At 38.9% G+C, this 18,900-nt stretch overlaps 1 protein-coding gene across 17 annotated transcripts in view; it reads left to right on the forward strand.

The window, feature by feature from the left end:
* Positions 1-16,505, forward strand: part of KLF12 (KLF transcription factor 12) — a 511,676-nt gene extending 495,171 nt beyond the window's left edge. For all 17 annotated transcript variants that reach the window (XM_074329362.2, XM_074329360.2, XM_074329369.2 and 14 more), the window contains one exon: positions 11,463-16,505. In XM_074329362.2, the coding sequence (XP_074185463.1) occupies positions 11,463-11,644 (182 nt within the window). In that variant the 3' untranslated portion in view covers positions 11,645-16,505. The remainder of the gene's footprint in view (positions 1-11,462) is intronic.
* The last annotated feature ends 2,395 nt before the right edge of the window (positions 16,506-18,900 follow it).

The following is an 18,900-nucleotide window of genomic DNA, read 5'->3' on the forward strand; positions in this document are numbered from 1 at the left end:
TAAACTTAGACAAGCTACTTTGTGACTCTCAGGTCTTCTGTTTCTTTGTGAACTTGGAACATAAAAACAGAAGTTGTTGCATAACTCCTGCAGGGAACATCATTTTTATGTCCCCAGTAAATACAGTGACGAATCCATTTAGAGACGAATTATTTGTTGAATTGAAATTGTATGCCTATGGATATTGATATCAGTATATGTTATTGTGAACAGTAGTTTCAAGGCGAAAATGGTTGGATAATTTAGTGTATACTCATCACAATCAGCTATAAGTATATAACCTCTTTACTTCAGACTCTACTATTTTAAAATATATGTAATTCAGAGAAAGTTGGAATAAAGCTAACTGTTGTTTACTAAACCCGTTTGTCATCGTTTTAATAAAATGATAGTATCAATAATCTTTTAAAGAATATATTTAAAATACTTAGTAAAATAGTCTCCCATTTGAAAGGACTCATTCATAGACAAATTTAACATGACAAGTATTTATTGAGAATTTTCCATGTCTAAGGCACTATAGATCTTTTTCTTTAAAAAAAGGCATAGCCTCCATCTGTAGTGAACTGGTCTGTCAGTGTACTAGACAAGACTCAGCTGGATAGTCAGACCAAAGGCCAAGTATGCAAGGCCTATACTAACAGTACAAGCAAAATGACAGAAGAATACAATGGGAGCTGTCGATTATGACCAGAGAATTTGGGGACACCTTCCTAAGCTGGGTGTGCAGGGCTCTTCTCATCTGATTCCTATTCTTCCGTTCAACCTCATTTGCTGACCCTATCCCAATTTCCCGTATTCCTCAGCCATACAATGGAACGAATCTCCAGATGTGCCCTATGGAGCACTGTGGAACCCCTTCTTCCCCCTACCTGAAATGACCGGCCTAGGTGCCCCCTTTCTTTTTGCTTTAGTTGGTGTAAACTATATATTTCTTGAAACTGCCTCAGTGTCACTTGTCTGTTAAGCCCTCTGACCACCCTCCTTCCCTAGGCAGGTAGAATTCCACCCTCTATGACCCTAGAGCACATGGAAGTTTCCCTGGTATAGCCGTTCAAGGGTCAGAAAGGAAGATATGTGGGAAACACTGGAGCAGGAGAAACAGCAGGACATGGCATCTGATTGGACTTGAGGAGAAGGGACAGGGAGACCTTGAAAACACCTGACGTGTGTGGTTAGGAGTTAGAATGCTACAAACAGACATGGAGACTGTAGGTAGGAGAGCGCTGCTGTTTCCTTACGACCTGCCAAGTCTCAGGCACAGAGCTCAGCTATGCCGGTGCTTTCCGTATTTTAGTCACATGTGTCAGTCTCTTGAAAGGTTAGAACACTGTCCACTGTCATGTAATGGACAAGCGGTGGAGCTGGGATTCAAACTCTGGTTTCTCTAGTACCTGTGTTTTTGTCGTTACACCTGCTCTCAGACAAGTTTGCTAATAACATGCCACACTCCTCTGCATGTCTAGCCTGCGGTACCTGCCTACTTAGAGTTGGTCATTAAGGTACTTTGAAATAATAAGGCAGCCAGTGACTTCAAATGGTCTGTTTTGAAGGCTTCTCATTAATGGGAAATGGTCTTTCTTCCCAGTCTACTCCAATTTGGCTTTGTTAGAAAACCAATGAGAAAACAAGGACCAGTAGTAGCATGGATAATTAAATTAAACAGGCAGCTCTTGAGTGCTTGCCCTGTACACAACTCTCTGAATAGTAATGGGTGTGATGTAAAGACGAAGACAGCCAGGAAATCTGGTCAGGAGACGGCCTGGTCCTCAAGTATCCAGCATGAAAAGCATGATAGGAAAGCCACGAGTAAGCTCGATACATGTCGCTACAGCAGCACTGCAGGGGTAATTGGTTCTGACTGCCGGGATATGGCGAATGTCACCTACCCAGGCGAACAAGCCCTGAAGTGCCATCTCTAAAAAAGGAAACCGAAAAATCTGGATCAGTAACAAAACACTACAAAGTATTGCACGTGTTTTTGTTTATGGAAAGGGAGTTTCCACTGTCATAGACAGTGACTATTTAGAAACACACTGAACCTAAGATTTACAATTACCTGAATGTAGGTACCAGTGCTATTCATAATGAATTCATTTTGGTTTTCAGAGGGTTACCCTATTTATTAACAAAATAAGTTCATCTTTTTTCGTACATTTAGAAAAGTAAAGGCTTCAAAAACACCTACCAATTCTTAATTCTGTTTGTATTGATGCATAAATCATCAGTGACAGTTAAAAGTGCCATGGGGTCTTAGGAACCATGCTCCTCATTCGCCTTCCTTTGCTTTGGGCTTTATTTTATCCACACAGCCATCAAAACTGTGTTCTAAGGAAGAGTGCGGTAGTACAATCCCTAGCCCGCGTACCTTCTCATTCTCTGCTAAGAATAACTAGATTATGATTGTTGGTCATCTTATCCTGAATGGCAAAATTAACTACTGTTTATATAAAATCTATGGTTTTGATGGAATTATTAAAGATAATAAGGAGCTATGTTTTTGTAGAAAATATATTCACCATTGAAGAACATATAAAAAATAATGTTGCTAATGCTTAAGATAATTCAGTAAAAATCTTGGTAACTAAGAATAAAAAGAATTATAAAGTAAATATGTCAATCACATACTGTTACTAATTTTCAAAGTTTAAAGGGAGATACTTGTTTGCAGACTAGACCTTTAAATGGCATTAGTTTTAAATAAAAACCTCCCAAATTTATTTTCCTTTTTACAGTGTATATTCTAATTCATTAGAGTAGAATAAAATCATAGAATGGATAGAATGCAAGTGGTAGATTCTCTTAATGTTTCACAAAATAGATTAGTTTTATGTTGACTTCTGTATGTTATATTTTTAAAAGAATACAGAGTATTTGGATTAAAGTAGTTTCACTCATTTGATCAACAAGCATTTATTAGCACAGAGTACTGGAGTAGGACTTGGGGGTACAGTGATGAGCCAAGTTCAAAGCCGTCCTCAGTACTGCACTACTGAGTGGGGCAGGCAGACCGGAAGACCACCGATCACAGTGGGCTGTGATGAGAGTTTTAGCACATGTGTGCCCAGGCTGCTGAAGAGTGACATGATCAGATTGTCTTTGAGAAAATTTTCCTTCGATACAGTGCAGACAATAAATTGGAGGAAACAGAACATCAGACAGGGAAACAGAACCATCAGAACTTGGTATTGGTGAAAAGATGGCAAGACTCTAAAGAAAAGCTGACCACTATGGTGGGGATAAACTGGGGAGGAGAGCTGGACAGATATTTGGAAGGTGGAACTGGCAGATGTAGTAGTCAGGTTGGGGCAGGTAGGGAATAACAGATAGGAAAGAGTCCAAGAAATCTCTCCAGGTGGAGATTTATGACTTGATACCTCAGGAGAGGAGATGGGGTTGCCTTTTTTGTTGTTGTTCCAGATAGGAAAACAGAAGGCGGGGGAACATGTCTTGTTTGAAAGATGCTGCGTGCAGTTTTGGTTGCATTGAGGTTGCTTTCAGACTGCCAGTAGGAAATGTCTTATATCCCTCTCTGGTGCTTAGGAGAGTCTGGGGTGTAGATTCTTTGGAAACTTTCTTTTATACGTTGTAGTAGAAGCCATGAGAGCCAAAGAAAACATATGCAGATGAGAAGAAGTCAAAGTCAAAATCTTGGTAAACATTTATGCAACAGGAAAAAGAAGAGGTCTCTGCAAAAGAAACTGAGGAAAAGGTAACCAGAAATGTAGGAAAATAAATATTGTCGCTACATAGAAATCAATTCAGAACAGCCAAATAAAGTATTATCCTTAGACCTTGAACTTTGTTCTTTCAGTGAAGTACGTTTTTATTATAGGATATTTTTATTTATATTTGATTTCTAGATGAGAAGGGCTAAGTCTCTGTGTTAACACATTGTCCTGTAACTACTAATTCACATTCTCAGTCTACTTGTCAAGTTCTGACCAGATTCCCTGATTTATTAAAGTAGGGATTTACAGTGTTCAGAGGCAGTACAGAGTAGTGGTTAAGATTATGAACCTTGATGTTCAACTCCCAGGGTTCAAATCCCACCTCTACCACATACTAACTGAGTGAAGTGGGGTTGGCATTGCAGTTTCTTCATCAGGAAGTTGTCCGAGTGAAATGAGTTCAGATCCATAAAGCTCTTAGAGCCAAGTGCGGTACGGGGAAAGTGCTATCTGCTTTAACAATTATTATTTTTATCAAATACCCATTACAGAATTGCATGGGGAAGGTCTTGTTTACATATAATGGAAAAAATGGTCAATTAATTCAGTCCAGACAATTCAGTGGAGCAGAGACTAACATATTGATTACCTGTTTGGTTGAATTGACAAGACCAAATGGATCAAACGAATTATAGGACAAATTGGTCTGTTTGGCCTAAAAAGTAATTTTATACATAAAATGTTAGAAAAATCAAGATTAGGGTAAGCATCCAATTACCTGAAAACCTTTAATTTGTGCCTTAGAAGTAGCAAGTAGGATCTGTTTTTCACTTTATATTACTTATACTTCTTAGCCAAAACAGAAAGATTTTGAATTTCATAACTGTGAAATTGAATATCCTTTATTGAGCTCCTGTCGTTTGCCAGGCATGTGGCCTGTGTCTTTCTAAGTTTCACAACAGTCCTGTAAGAGTAGTGTTCCCATTTTACATGTGGAGGAACGGTGTTTTGGAAAACTTAACCCCCTGGCCTGAGGTTGAATTGTCAATTGGTGACTGAGCCTGCCATTGACCATGTACTCTGCCTGATTTCAAAGCCTGTGCATTTTTATGTCACCTTAACCCCACCAAGAGGGAAGGCAGCCTGGTCTCCCCCTGGACAGGTCAGGGGCTTTGTCATCTCAGTTCTGGGTTTCTGTTTTCTCATTTTTAAAGTATCTCATTTTCTTCCAAATCTAAAATTCTGTGAACTTTTATGAACTAATGTAACAGAAACCAGAAGACAAGATAGGAATCTTGATTCTTGTTTTTTTTCTCCCATATGCAAATACCATTCCTCAAGTGAAACAGATTGTCACAGCAAATATGTTGAGCCTTGAGTGTAATGAAGCTCATTTGTCAGTGTCTGGGGCCCCGTAACTTTATAAAAGTTAAACAGGGAATCATTTCAGAAATGCACTTCTGAACTGAAGAGAATGCCTATGTTTCCTGTTGCAAAAGGTGTTCCTTTTCAGTTGCTTGAGAAAATAATAGAGAAGCTGATGTGAGAACATGAGTGTTTTGTTTGACCCAAGCTTTTTCAAACTGCACATTCCTCTTATGTGGATTGCTGCTCACACGTCATTTTAATATGAAAGGGCACCTGTCTTTTGTCTCAGTACACATTTACCTTTCAGCATTTCAGATGGTGAAATGGGAGGTACCTGAAAAAGTTATTTTTGTTTCATGGGTTTTGGGAATCCATTCAATACCTGGTGTTTTCTTTAGACTTTATTATGCCTTCTGCTGGGTAAATGTCATGGAAATGCATTTAGTGACTCTTAATCCTTTTCTTTAACTAAAATTGAAAGAGACAGCAGTTCTCATAATAAATCAGTTTCTTGACTGTATCAAGAAGAAAACCTTGATGTGAGTTTTTATTTTTCCCAGGACACTTAATGAGAATTCTATTTAAATAATGCCTGTGAATGCACACGCACAAATTAGCTAATATACATATAAAATTGTATTTGACATGAACCCCAAATGAGGAATAAAAAAAGAGTATTTTAGAACAAAAATTAACAAAAACCCTCTTTTTTGGTATGTTCTCTTTTTAATCTTTACAGGACTATTTCACTTTAAAAAATAGATGCTCTTGCTACTACTTTTGGTCAACATTTTCTTTTTCAGAAGTGTTCTGCTTTAGTCCAGGTGTTTTAAAGAACTGGAGGAGAACAGAAGTTGTGCTGGAAAATGGTCAGATTCATTTTATTAAATACAAACGGTAGAAATGGCTTACGGGTTTGTCATGGGACACAGAGACCTTCACTTCAGAATTGAAGACCTAGAAGTTAATAAACCACCCCTTGGTTGGTGTTAAGCTGCCAATTACTGAGCTCGTGTCCTTTGATTTTTCTTATACGGTAGCAATTCAACGTCTCAACTTAAAAAAGAAAAATCACTAACACTTACTGGTAAATACATACATAAAATGCCATTTTATATCATTTCACTATTTTATAGGATTACTATAAGAAACAAAAATCAAAGATGATCTGATGGTGGAGTCAAGCTCTTGATTATTTTGAAAAATGTTAAATATATTTTCAAAGATTCTGCCACTAGGGTTTCTAAGTGAACTCGTGGGTTATAGAAAAGGAGTGAAGAAGGTGGAGATGCTCTTTTTATTTTTAGCTTACTTCTAGGGAAAACAGTTTTGAATAACACTTTTGTAGAATCCTAATTCAAATGAGTTTAAGGACAGTTCACTATTTCTGAAAATGTGATGAGAAATCGCGTTTACTATTACCTTCATTCAGCCTGATGCAAAGCAGCGGTGAGCAGTGGAAACAGGCACTGGGAGATGCCTAACTCCTTTGTCCAAGCCAGCTCGTTCCATAAGAACATTTTCATGGAATGTTTACCTACCATACTGTCCCTACCATTGACTTTTTAACATTAAATTTAACTTTCTGTTTTATAGCAAGATTTTAAAGGAAAGAAAGTAGGATGGGAGATGGATTCTGTCTGTTCTTCACTGTATCCTTCAGGGCTCATTTTATGTACACTACAATATAGCTTACAAACTTATCATTTTGATTAGTTTTTATTCACATTATAAAGTTAGTTTCTGTTAATGATAATTAGTTTATAAGAGTATACCCTTTAAATTGCTTCAGAGCACAAGCATGCAATGTAATGTGCCTTTTCATAAAATGCAGTAGCCACTAAAATTGTTCTTGTATCCATTTCTAACATTTGACTAGTTCAAAGAGAGCATTCATGGTTTGTTTGTTTTTAATGAAATGCTAGGCACTGGGCATGTATCATCGAAACCTAGGTCTCTCTTAAGCAAGGGGCAGAAGCCAGCTCTCCGCCTGGTCAGAGTAGCCATCTCCTCGTCCTTCACTCACCGCCATAGCTCAGTCTCTCATTTTGAAGGGAAATTTGAAGATCTTGGGTTTTTGGAGTTTTTTTCCTCTTTCTTTTTAAACATGGAGAAAGAATACCCAAACTCTAGTTTTATTAATGAGGCAATGGGGACAGGAATGTTATGCATAAGATTGTTTTGCATATTAGAAAAGAAATTATGCATTTTTATAAGAAAATGTTCAAGGAAAACTCATTTATCATTCAGATACTTAAGTTTCCTATTTTCTGATATACTTCCTCCATCCTCCCCTCCCCAGTGAAGAAGGTTTGCATTCTTTACTGTATGCCTTCATTAATCACTTAGCCCCTAAAAAGTTATAAGCTTAGATGTCATTTTCAGTGGTTTTATTCATGAGTAAGGAAGTGTCTGCCTCTTGTATTTTTCAGGCCTGTTCCCTTGTCATTTTTTAAATTAAGATATAATTGATATACAACATTATGTTTCAGATGTACAACATAAGGATTCAGTATTTGTGTATGTTGTGAAATGATCAGTATAATAAGTGTAGTTAACATCCATCAGCACACATAGGTACAATTTTTTGTCTTGTGATGAGAACTTTTAAGATCTACTCTCTCAGCAACTTTCAAATACGCAATGCAGTATTATTAACTAGAGTCCCGTGCTGTGCATACATCCCCATGACTTACTTTATAACTGGAAGCTTGTACCTTTTGACCACCTTCACTCATTTCATTCACCCTTGTCTTTCATGATGGCTTGTTGCATTTGACTCTACCTCATAGAACACTTCAGATTTTGCACTAAGTTTCCCTGCTCCACATTTGTGGCCTCAGAGAAATCTTTGCCATCAGTGGTTGCTTTCCCTGATCCTCCCGTTTAAAATATCCATCTTAGAAACATTGCCAAACATCTGAGTTCCTACATGCTGATCCTTCCCTCCATGTAGCCTCCTTCCAGACTCAGTAGAATAGTAACTTGTCATCATTCACAGTGGCCATTGTGGCATAACTGTATTAAAAGTGGCTGGGGGGAAGGGGAGTTCCATCACTGTGTCGAATCACTGCCCTTTTGGTTACCTTGACAAGGATATAGAGACATTCCTGACCCTACTCCGTCCTGACCTTCACCCTTAGAGGGAAGACCTTCTTCATTTTTTAATGAGCAGAAAGATTCTGAAGATGTTTTTTTAAACCCTGATTGAGTTGGGTGAGCCTTTTCAGAGAATCACGCATTTCTTGTTGCCCAGAACTCTCAAAGTATTTGACATGAATATCATGCGTTTATTACTGAGAAGACTGTTAGAATTTTAATTGAGGTCTTAAGTCAAGAATAAGTGATTATTCTGTAGCCAGAATACTCCCTCACCTACCCATCCCAAACTAACAATGTGCATCATATCCCAGTTCAGTGAGGTGGCATAACCAGGGCGCCTACAAAAAGCAGAGGTGCCCTTCCCTTACATGAAGGATCAGCAAACGTTCTATAAAGTTTCAGATAGTAAATATTTTAGGCATTGCAGGCTCTACATTCTCTGTTGCAATACTCAATTCTATCATCACTGGAAAACAGCCATCAACAATATGTATACAAATTAATGTGGCTGTGTTCCAATAAAAACTAATTTATGGATGCTAACATTTCAATTTCATGTAATTTTCACATGCCACGAAATGGTCCTCTTCTGATTTTTTCCAACCATTTAAAAATTCAAAAGTCATTCTTAGCTTACATGTTGGAACAAAAAGAAGAGAAAAAACACCAGGCCACAGACTGGATTTGCCACAGGGGCCACAGTTTATCACCCCCGACTGTGAATTTTCAAAGGGAAAGGATATAAATACCATTATTAAACAGCCAACATAAGAGTAGAAGTAGACTGTTATAATTTTGAGGAAGAAATCAGAGAATATTAAGTGCCAAAATTGGGTGTACAAGGAAATCCAGAGAGCACCTGGGAGAAGAACCTGTCCCTACAGGGATCATACCGGCTTCTAAGATCCTTCTTAAAATGAGACTGGAAACTCTTGTCTCCTTCTTCTTGCCCCTATCTACCTTCCAGTCCCAGCCCAGTTATGGAGTTCCTTCCGCTCACCTGATCTGGATTGGCCAGGTGAGGGTGCAGCAGCTTGTCTAATCCCAGTCACGCGCATGGAACATTTCCTCACCGGGATAAACACACACATCCTTCTACCGCGCAACTGAGAAATACTTTTTCCCAGTTAAAAAAATCCTTTATTCTTTCTTTCTTAGGCTTCACCCTCCTCTGTAGCTGGTTCCATAATAACATAGGCGATAGCTAAGAGATGCCTCTTGATGACAAAGAGTCAGCTACCTGAGCTCAGTGTCCCAAAGATGGATGTGTTTTTGAAGACGTGATTTATATCAAGCTGAGCTTATTAGAGCCCGTGCTCATGATGTAAATTTCAGAAGCATACAGGGATGACATATAAATAAAAGCACGTTAACAGTTGCCATTGATACGCTATCTAGTAGACCCCACCCCCACCCCCACAAACACACACACACATACACACATCCTTTTAAGTTAGCGGTTTTGCTGATTTTTATTTTTTTAATTTTGGTTAGTAGACACCTGCAAAAGGAGATTTTTTTTATCTCAACAGGGCTTCCAGAATGAGTCAAAAATTGAGGTGTTTGGGTTCATCCAGTCAGGAGGTTTCTACTTGAAAGGAGCCCTTTCAGAGTAACCTGGAGTTTTCTATGGGCCACAATTAATGCATTAATCTTTCTAGATTTAATTGTACTATTTATTCACTCACTTCAGAAAGGGTCATTTGCTCCTGAAGGACCCATATAGATAGCATTTATTTAACAGAGGAATGACAAATATTGGGTCCAGTTCGGTCTAGTTTTCCCACCATGTAGGCATTACTTGCACATCTCATTTACAGGGCTTAGTAGTTTCGTGTGTGTGGTGTGAGGTGTGTGTGTGTGTGTGTGTGTGTGTGTGTGTGTGTGTGTTGCAGTTTTATTAAATCATTCAAGCACTTGCTTGGCACCTATTTCAGACTCTGAGGATACTAACATAGTGGAGACATGGCCCTTGACCTCCATATGTTCAGAAACTGGTAGAGAAGAAAGGAGTCTAAACAAAATCTATATGCTATACTGTGATAGATGAATTAATAGAAACAGAAAGTGAATCATTTGGGAGTACCTAAGAAAGTAGAACTAACTTTGTCTGAAAATGTGACAAAGTTTAGATGGGGAAAAATTATTCATTCCACTGTAGCCTAGTGAAAAGCACTGGGTTTGGCACCAAACACATCTTTTTACTGTGTTTGGGCAAGTTACTTTACTACATTGGGCCTCAGTTTTCTCATCTGTAAAGTGGGGTTAATGATACTCACTTTGCAGCTCTATACACAGGGATCACCAAATAGCTCTCTTCCCTATCTCAGGCCCTTTTCACAGAGGCCATGTGTGGCAGAGTAACATGTTGTTGACTATTGGATGGAAAAGGCAGGAGAGAGATCAGTTTTTGTGGGGTTGCATGGGGACAGGGCTTCCATTCTGAATGAGAGCCAGGAAAAAGCACACCTGGGTCAACTATTGTCCCGCTCCCCCTGGGAGCTCATTTGGACAATGGATAGTGTATCTTTTCCCAGCAAAGCCTTTGCATATTTTACTGTCCTTACAAGTTGACTGAGGGACCAGGTCAAATTACATACTTCTTCAGACTGCTTTTTACTGTGAGTTTCAACACTAGAATCAGCTTGATGATTCCTGGGCTTGCCCTAATTCCTAAGTCCCTGAAAAAGGTATTTAAACTTTACACTATTAAGGTATCAAGGATTCTTTCCCAATAGACACGGAAAAAGTAGATGTTCATGAATAATATGTACTGAATACCTAATTTCTAGGGGTGGTGGAGTGCTTCACATTTTAATGAAATTTTGTGTATATTCTTCTCAATAATCGATAAATGGACATTGTATCCTAAAATAGCCTTAAACCATCTAAGTAATGCACATTTTGGAGGAGTATCGAAACGAAACATAACTAATTACCATTTATAATTAATTCTTCATGAGTTTCAGTCTTATTGTCAAATCACCCTAGGTAGGGCTCTAATATCCTCTTGTAGTCTACCAGTGGTAGTTATAGCCGGTAGCAATCAGCTTATGCCTTTTGATATTTTCACTGCAGAGTAACTTACCTGTAATTGAGGATGTGAGTGTTAACTAACTTGCCAGATGTCACAGCAGGAGAGATGGGATTGAAACCCCCATCAGTGTGACCCCAAACCTGCTGGTAGGATGGTTAGGATTCCTGGCAAAGGATCACCAAACGGAAAATCCATTGGAAACAGTTTCCCCGTATATAGCGCTGGCTTGGTTATGACGGAAAAGTGATGGCGCACCAAAGCATGTGTTTCTGTGTTGCTTTCAGGAGAGAAACCCTACAAGTGTACCTGGGAAGGCTGCACCTGGAAGTTTGCTCGTTCGGATGAACTGACGAGGCATTACCGCAAACACACGGGAGTGAAGCCATTCAAGTGTGCGGACTGTGACCGCAGCTTTTCCCGGTCAGATCATTTGGCACTGCACCGCCGGAGGCATATGCTGGTGTGAGGAATGCTACCTGTCCAGCTGAGCGTAAGAGCTGGATCTCTTAGCAGCACCCAGTTCAGCAGGGCTGAATCCCCTTCACAGTGTTAACACAAAAGGGCATCACCATCCCACGATGTCTGAAACCAGAGCAGGAAAAAGAAGGAACACTTCTCCTTTTGGTCTGAAGGTAACCCCCATCGCGACTACACGAGAAACGTCTTCAGGCTGGCCTGGGAGATCGGTGACACAATGCTGAAGAGACAGGCATTGTTTTCCGTGCTGTGTACTCTGCCATTTAAAGATGTTTGTAGCTTGTGCATTTTCTGAGCTGTCAGACATTTTGTTATTGATACTTTAAAGGTCATCTACCACAAATTGATGGCTAGAGCGAGACCTTTTACATTGGGATTATCCTCCCATCATCCCACCCCTGAACCCCTTTTTACAAAAATTTTAGTTACTATCTGAGTAAGATAGAATACACATCCAATCTGTTACCAGCAAGCAGCATGAAAGTAGAAAAGAAGAAGCTGTTGGAGAGGTTCCATTACCTGAAAATAAAGGGGCACTCAGGCAGCCCGTTGCAATAGCGATGGTGGCAACTAGATATCGCCCGCAACTTGTCATTATGCCATGCCCTGAAGAAAACCAACATTGAATCTTTCATTTGTTTGTTGTTGATTGTTTTTGTTCTGTTTTGATTCTGTTTTGTTCATCTGTTCGAGCAGAGGGGCAGCGACATTTCAGTTGGAGTCTAGTCCTGGTGTCTGCCCTGGCATGGACTGGCACAGAAGTGTTCTGTAGTTGAATAGGAAGAGCCTGTCTAAAAAACTACTGCCCCACTTCAAATTGCAGTGTTCTGTCACCTAGGCATCATCTCTTCCTGCCCCTAGTATTTGATTACAAGGAATCGGGGGGAAAAAAAACTTTCTTAGACACACTGGCACCAAGGTAAGAGGTGGGGCTGCCCAGGCAAAGTCAGTGAACATGAAAAATCAGACAAAGCAGAGATGGAAATAATGCGCCTCTTGAGGAGAAAAGCAATAATGAATAAAAGGACTTTCCTACAATAACTTCACTGAGGACTCACGTTACCAATTTTCATACTTACTAAAGGGATTGTAAAAAACACCCCAGCATTTTAGATGTCTTGGTTACATTCACAGCACTGAGGTAATCTTTCTGCTGTTTGTTGTCCTGCCTGGTTGACGACCACAATTAAAGATTATGCTCCCCTTTTCTTGTTTGAAAACAGTTATTTGGTGACTGGAAAGACCAGGGAGGCATAGCAGGGAATTAACTCTTGGGTTAATGGGTCAGTTCTCCTTGGAACCGAGTCAGTGGAAAGGGAGCGCTCCCTGAGGAAAGCATGTCATGGTGCTAGTTTCCTCACTCGGAGAGCCAAGGGTAAGTGACTCTCCAGTAGGTTCTTCTACACAGATTTCATTTTTCTAAACTGTATCAGGACCCAGTGGTTCTGCATTGGCATCTGCAGGGATGTTGCACCCACTCATCCTGTGCTGAGGGTGAGCGGAAATTACAGTCCTGTCAACCCCCTAAAATTATGAGCCTTTTGGCAACTAGCAAAGTATATAGTAAACAAAGCAATACATCACCAACAAGCATTCTTTCAGAAAAATTACCATATTTTTCCCCCACTAAAAGCTGTGTTTTTTTCAGCTTTATGTGACTAAGGGGCTTGGTGAGGTTTTTAGTTACTGTTGTTAAGGTTTTTTATAGCTTAAATATAAAAGGTTGCCAGCATATAGACGTCTGCAATATATTTTAATTACAAACGCTTGATTTGGGGAATTGCACAAATTAACCTCACAATATTACTAGCTCATTTTTAAATGTTTGAACATTCTGAAATAATTTCCAATTGCAGAATTATCCTTTTTAGGCTCATCGTCTAATTCAGATCATCTTATTCTGATGAAGCAAGAACTATAGCATTGAAACAAAGACAATTTGTGTTGGATGGTAGTAAAAGGAATTGTTTTAAATGTTCAAGCAATAGCGTAATGATTTTCAGGTCAAATTCTGTCTTCAAAAATCTGTGCTCTACATTTTCTGCCAGGTCTGAAAAATTCATCGGGCAATTTCCCTCCAACAAGGGCTGCAATTCTATTGATAAATAGCTTCTTTAGCTACACAGTCTACTACCCACCAAGCACTGGGGCTTTGTTTTGTTTTCGTTTTTTCCTTTACCAACTGGAAAGTTTTTTGTCTGTACTGTATGCAACTCCTACTTTGCATTGCCTGTGACCATTTGGAATAGAAGAAGATTTCTTGATGCATGCCGGCATTGGTGATTGGTCAGTGGCAAAGAACACACAGAGTGGCCAAACACAGCTGTGGAGCCGCCTCTGCTAGACCTGGAACCTACTTGGCAGGTAGTAGGTGAATCACTCAGGTGAAGTGTAGGCTCCATTTAATTCTTTCTGCTCTCACAAGAAGAGCCAATCTTTTTCTCTGCTGAGAGATGTCTTGAGAATGTTACAGGTACAAATGGTTTTTAGAATTCATAGAACTGACAGGCAGTGGGAGTTTCCTGAGTGACAGCTTGATTTAAATTTAGCACAGAACTACATGAGCTGCTCCTCTGTAAAAACATAGGAAAGATTCAGGAAAGTGAGTTTTTCTCCTCACCCTCTGAAAGTGGAAACCAGATGGAGACAGTAAGTTAACTGATAAAACCTGTCAGCATGACAGCATTTCCTCCTTTTGACATATCGACACTTCTAAGGAGGGAGGGATCCAAGCACAAGTAGTGAATGAGTTCCTGATCTAGCTCCAGGACCGAAACTGATTTGGGGCTTGTCTTGGGACAAAGCAAATGGCTCTTGTTGAGTTTTCTACAAATGTTTCCCCATGGAAAGGAAAGTTGTTAGGGAGAGAAGGAACTGGACTTTTAAGTAGAAATATCTTGAGGCATGGAAAGGCCTCCTCCATTTCATCTTATATTCTTTCTCGCCTCTTTGTAAAAGCACAGTAGATGGTGAACAACAGAAAAGAAGTAGAATCCGAAGGACTCGTCAGTTGTTCCCTACCTAGAAGGATGCTTTGGTTTTCAATTTGAATCTCTTCAGTGTGCAGCGGGGCATGTGTGCATGTTTGGGAACTTACACCCAGGTGGTGGTGATGGCTTGAGAAGGCACCATGGACCCGGCTATCTCTTTGCATTGTAGACATTGAGTTCAAGGGAGTTAACATTATTTGAAAGTTGCAAGGTTCAGGCTTTGAGGTTTTAATAGATTCCTTCTTCATGTTCTCATCTGAAGTTGTTAGGAAAAAAATTCGTGCTTCCCCATCGTCCTCCAGCCCCATCTTGTCAATTGTGTGTAGTATCTGAGAAGCCTGCTTGATAACTTGTCTTAAGTTCTATTAAGAAATTTAGACTGAAATTCCTAATGGCTTTACCATAAAGATTATACTACTGCCTGGCATTACTTTTACAAAACATTATAGAACATTTATTTTCAAATGCAGTTGAATAACAGTAACATAAACCACACTGCAAAAAAAAAAAAAAAAAAAAGAAAGCACTTTTTAGTCACTTTATAGTTTAAGTGGAAAATAGGAAGAAGATTGTCAGGGGGAAAAAACTTACAAAAAGCTACAGTGTTTACAATGCCAGTTCTAATGATTAGAAAGGTCATTCTCATTGTGGTTGAAATTTTGAATAGCTCATAACAGAGATTATGTTCATTTTTGTACTTTTTTTTTAACTTCGAATTGCCATTTGTGTTTTAAACATAAATATAATCTGCACTTTGAAATCAGTTCATTAGAATGATAACATGTATATGGATAAAGATGCAGTATTCCTTATTCTGTACTTTATTTATTATACTTACCAAAGCTGCAATCGAATAAATCTGGTGAGGTGAGGCCTTCCAATGTATTACTACGCCTTGGTTCTGTTGTTATGACTGCTTAGATATGTAGCCATGATGTTGTTATAAAGGTGTCTTAACATTTCTGGTACGGTTTGACAGAATTGAAGCAGTGTTAAGAATACCAGCAGCCATGATACATTGAGTTACAGTCTTCATGGAAGGGACTGAACGTAAGATAACTCTTCCAAATCATAATAGGCCCAGGAAGCCTTAATACTCATAGTCCATAATCCAATCTCAGATTTTGCTCTTTGCTAATGCCTGTAAATGTAGGAAGTAAATGTATTCTACAACGTCATTGACCAAATCTCTTCCTTTAGTTTTTCAGAGGTAGTGCATCTCAATAAAAATTATTTCGCTTTGATTTGGTTTTGTTTTAAAAAGAGGTTTGGTAAGTTATGTCTTCCATACTACATTTCTACTTATCCCCACACTGCCATCCACTTACCTGCACAGGTACCCCCAGCACATGCACATGTGTATACACACCCATATATGCAGCAGCCAACAGGCTCATAAGTATCAACAAAGAACTTTTTTTAAAGAATGAATTTGTAATAATCCTTGCTGTCTAGAAATGTAAGTTATTTACATTATTGGGGAATCAGCTTATAATGCTATATATGACTTTGCCTGCATTTTATAGTTAAGAAGTGTACATAAAATTTTAAAATGCTATATTTTCACACTTTCATTATAGAATAATGTCTGTTTAGCAACCCATGTCCATTGGTACTTTAAATATGCTAAATACTGTGCAATTGCAATAGAAATTCAGATTTTCGTAAGAAAATGAAATAGAAGGATACTGCATCTTTAAAAAAATAGAGTGAAAATATTTTACTGTATTCGTACCATATGTGATAGTGGGAAAAGTATTTTCAAACTCACAAATTTTACAGAGGTTGTAAATAGTTTGATGAAGTATGTTGGGAAAAAGAGCTTCTAGTTTTCATCACAATAAAAATAAATTGTTCAGATATGCCTTGTATATCTTACACACAATTAGCGACATTGCCATGGGAACTCTGTTCCACTTTCTCACGGCACATTCCATGTGCTCTGACAAAATGGAGTGGCCACTTGTCTCAATTTAGCCAGGATGTAAAACACAGTAGTAAAGTCATATTAAGCTGTGAACCACTGATTCCAAACTCAAAATGTCTACCTGAAGGGGGAAAACAGCGGCACAGGATTTCACTTGTGCTAAAGAGAAGCATCTAGCAATTGTTCTCTTTTCTCAGTTCTCTTCCTCCTCAACGAAGTAGTTCTTGATCAGAAACACTGTACAGGTGTTTAGTCTTGTTTAGTTCCAGAGGGAATGGAATACTTTTAGGAGTAGCTACATGCTGACAAGATTAAGTGTTATAGATACGGCCACATGGTAAATGAATCTATACTGGCAATAGGAATAAGCTAGTGCCCATTTTCAGAAATGAATTAAAAGCTGAAAGTGCCTGTCAATAAACATTATGACCAATGAGATATTCCTATACTTTTACAACAGCAATAATTCTTCTTGAGACTGGGTTTTTCCTCCTCATTTGGGAAACACACACTCACAGAGTAAATATATGCACATAGTAAATTGAGTCTGTTCACACACCCACTAAAATTCTTTGGTGTCTTTTTAAGTATACCTAATCTTGTTTATGTTAGCATTTCTTAATTTAATCTGTTTTACAGAATGTAAAAATGCAAATCTGAACATTAGGGTTATCTTCAACATACACTATAGCACATGGCAATTATAATTTTGAGATAAAAATTTCACTGTGATTGGCCCCAATCGTAGGAGTCACTGAGTGTGCCTCAAGTTTTGCTCGGTTAACATAAACCAATTTATTTAGCGCAAAACACTAGAGATAGTGTTTGTTTTACTTTATTTTATCCACTAATATTAGATGCACAAATCCATCTCTGCATTTCTTCATTTCCTTTTTTTCTGATATTTCCTGTTATCTGAGAACCATTTTGGAATGAACATTGACACAATCATTTATCCCTGAAAAGTCTACTGAAGTATAACTGACACTTAGTAAGCCTAGCTTTTAACCAAGGTTTGCAGTTAGTCCTGGAAATTTCTAGATTTACGTTTAGAACTTTACAACTTTTGCCTATAATTATTTTACTGCTAACAGTGGAGTCATGAATAGAAATATACAATGAGATTATGTGAATAGACGAGACCTCCGGAAATTCTCCAGCCCTGCCATCTCAGTATAAATCCACCCAAACAAGCTATTGAAGGTTATCAGTTAAATTATTCTCTTTCAGAGCCAAACATTTGGTAAGAGCAATTTCAAAAATATAATGGTGATAAAACACTCAGTCTTTAGACAGTGGAAACGACCAGGAAGGACAGTGTTCTCCAGAACCAGACCACAGGCCTAGCAAACGGTCTACTGTTTCCTCCTCCAAGTGGCGGGAAGAAGGAAAAGGAACTGTGCCAGGATAGGGTGTGAAATAACCAATGAAGTCCCCTAGGAAACCTGCTGAGTTCCTCACTGAAGTCAAGTCTTCTGACCGGGCTGCTTTCTGGAAGTTGTCCGAAAGTACTAAAAGTACTTGAATGGTCAAAAATCCAGTAAGCCATGAAATAATGGCTATTCTTTATTAAACACTTACTATGTGCCAAGCACTATACTAGGTAATTCTTAGACACATTACCTCTCATCTGTACAACAGTTCCACATTTTATGAATGGGAAACGGAGGCGTGGAGAAAGTGGCTGAATTTTCCTCAAACACAGAAATAGTGACTGGCAGGATGGCCATGTGGAGCTACCTGTCTCTGGCTCCGAAGTCTATATTCTTTCCACCTCACTGCACTGTACGTGAGTTCCCAGCAGCCAACTTTCCATCTCTTAAGTAGTTTTATTATGGAAGCGTAGTCATCATATTTTCCAAGTAAGATACAGGGACATGATATAGCATATGATTTGTCTGTGGTACAGAATATTTGAAATCAGTCTTCTGGAAAGTCACACATGAAGGATCATTGTAAACGAAGTGCAGCAACCAGCTGTGTCCCTGAACTTGTCACTTTCCCCCTAAATGTTTGTCCTCGAGATCCAAAAATGATGAAAACTCTTCCCTACTCCGTAGCATTTTAGCCAGAGTGGATTTCCATGATTCTCCGTATTTCTTTGTAAGTGTACTAAAACCCTTTCCACCTAGTAGGTAGCCCTGCTAGAGTCTGCTGAAGGTGCATTTGAAAGTTTGCCCTCCATGGAGCTAGTTGTTAGTATCAGAGCCCTACTCTGGGTGCTTGTAGATGGGGTGGCAATCACAAACATCCAGACGATGAGCAAGGAGAGAGAACGGATCATTCCTTTTCAGATTTCTCACCTAACAGCACCACCTTGGAGTGTTT

This window comes from Rhinolophus sinicus, chromosome 16, assembly GCF_057876585.1.
Source record: "Rhinolophus sinicus isolate RSI-liver-muscle chromosome 16, RSI-T2T, whole genome shotgun sequence".
NCBI lineage: Eukaryota > Metazoa > Chordata > Mammalia > Chiroptera > Rhinolophidae > Rhinolophus > Rhinolophus sinicus.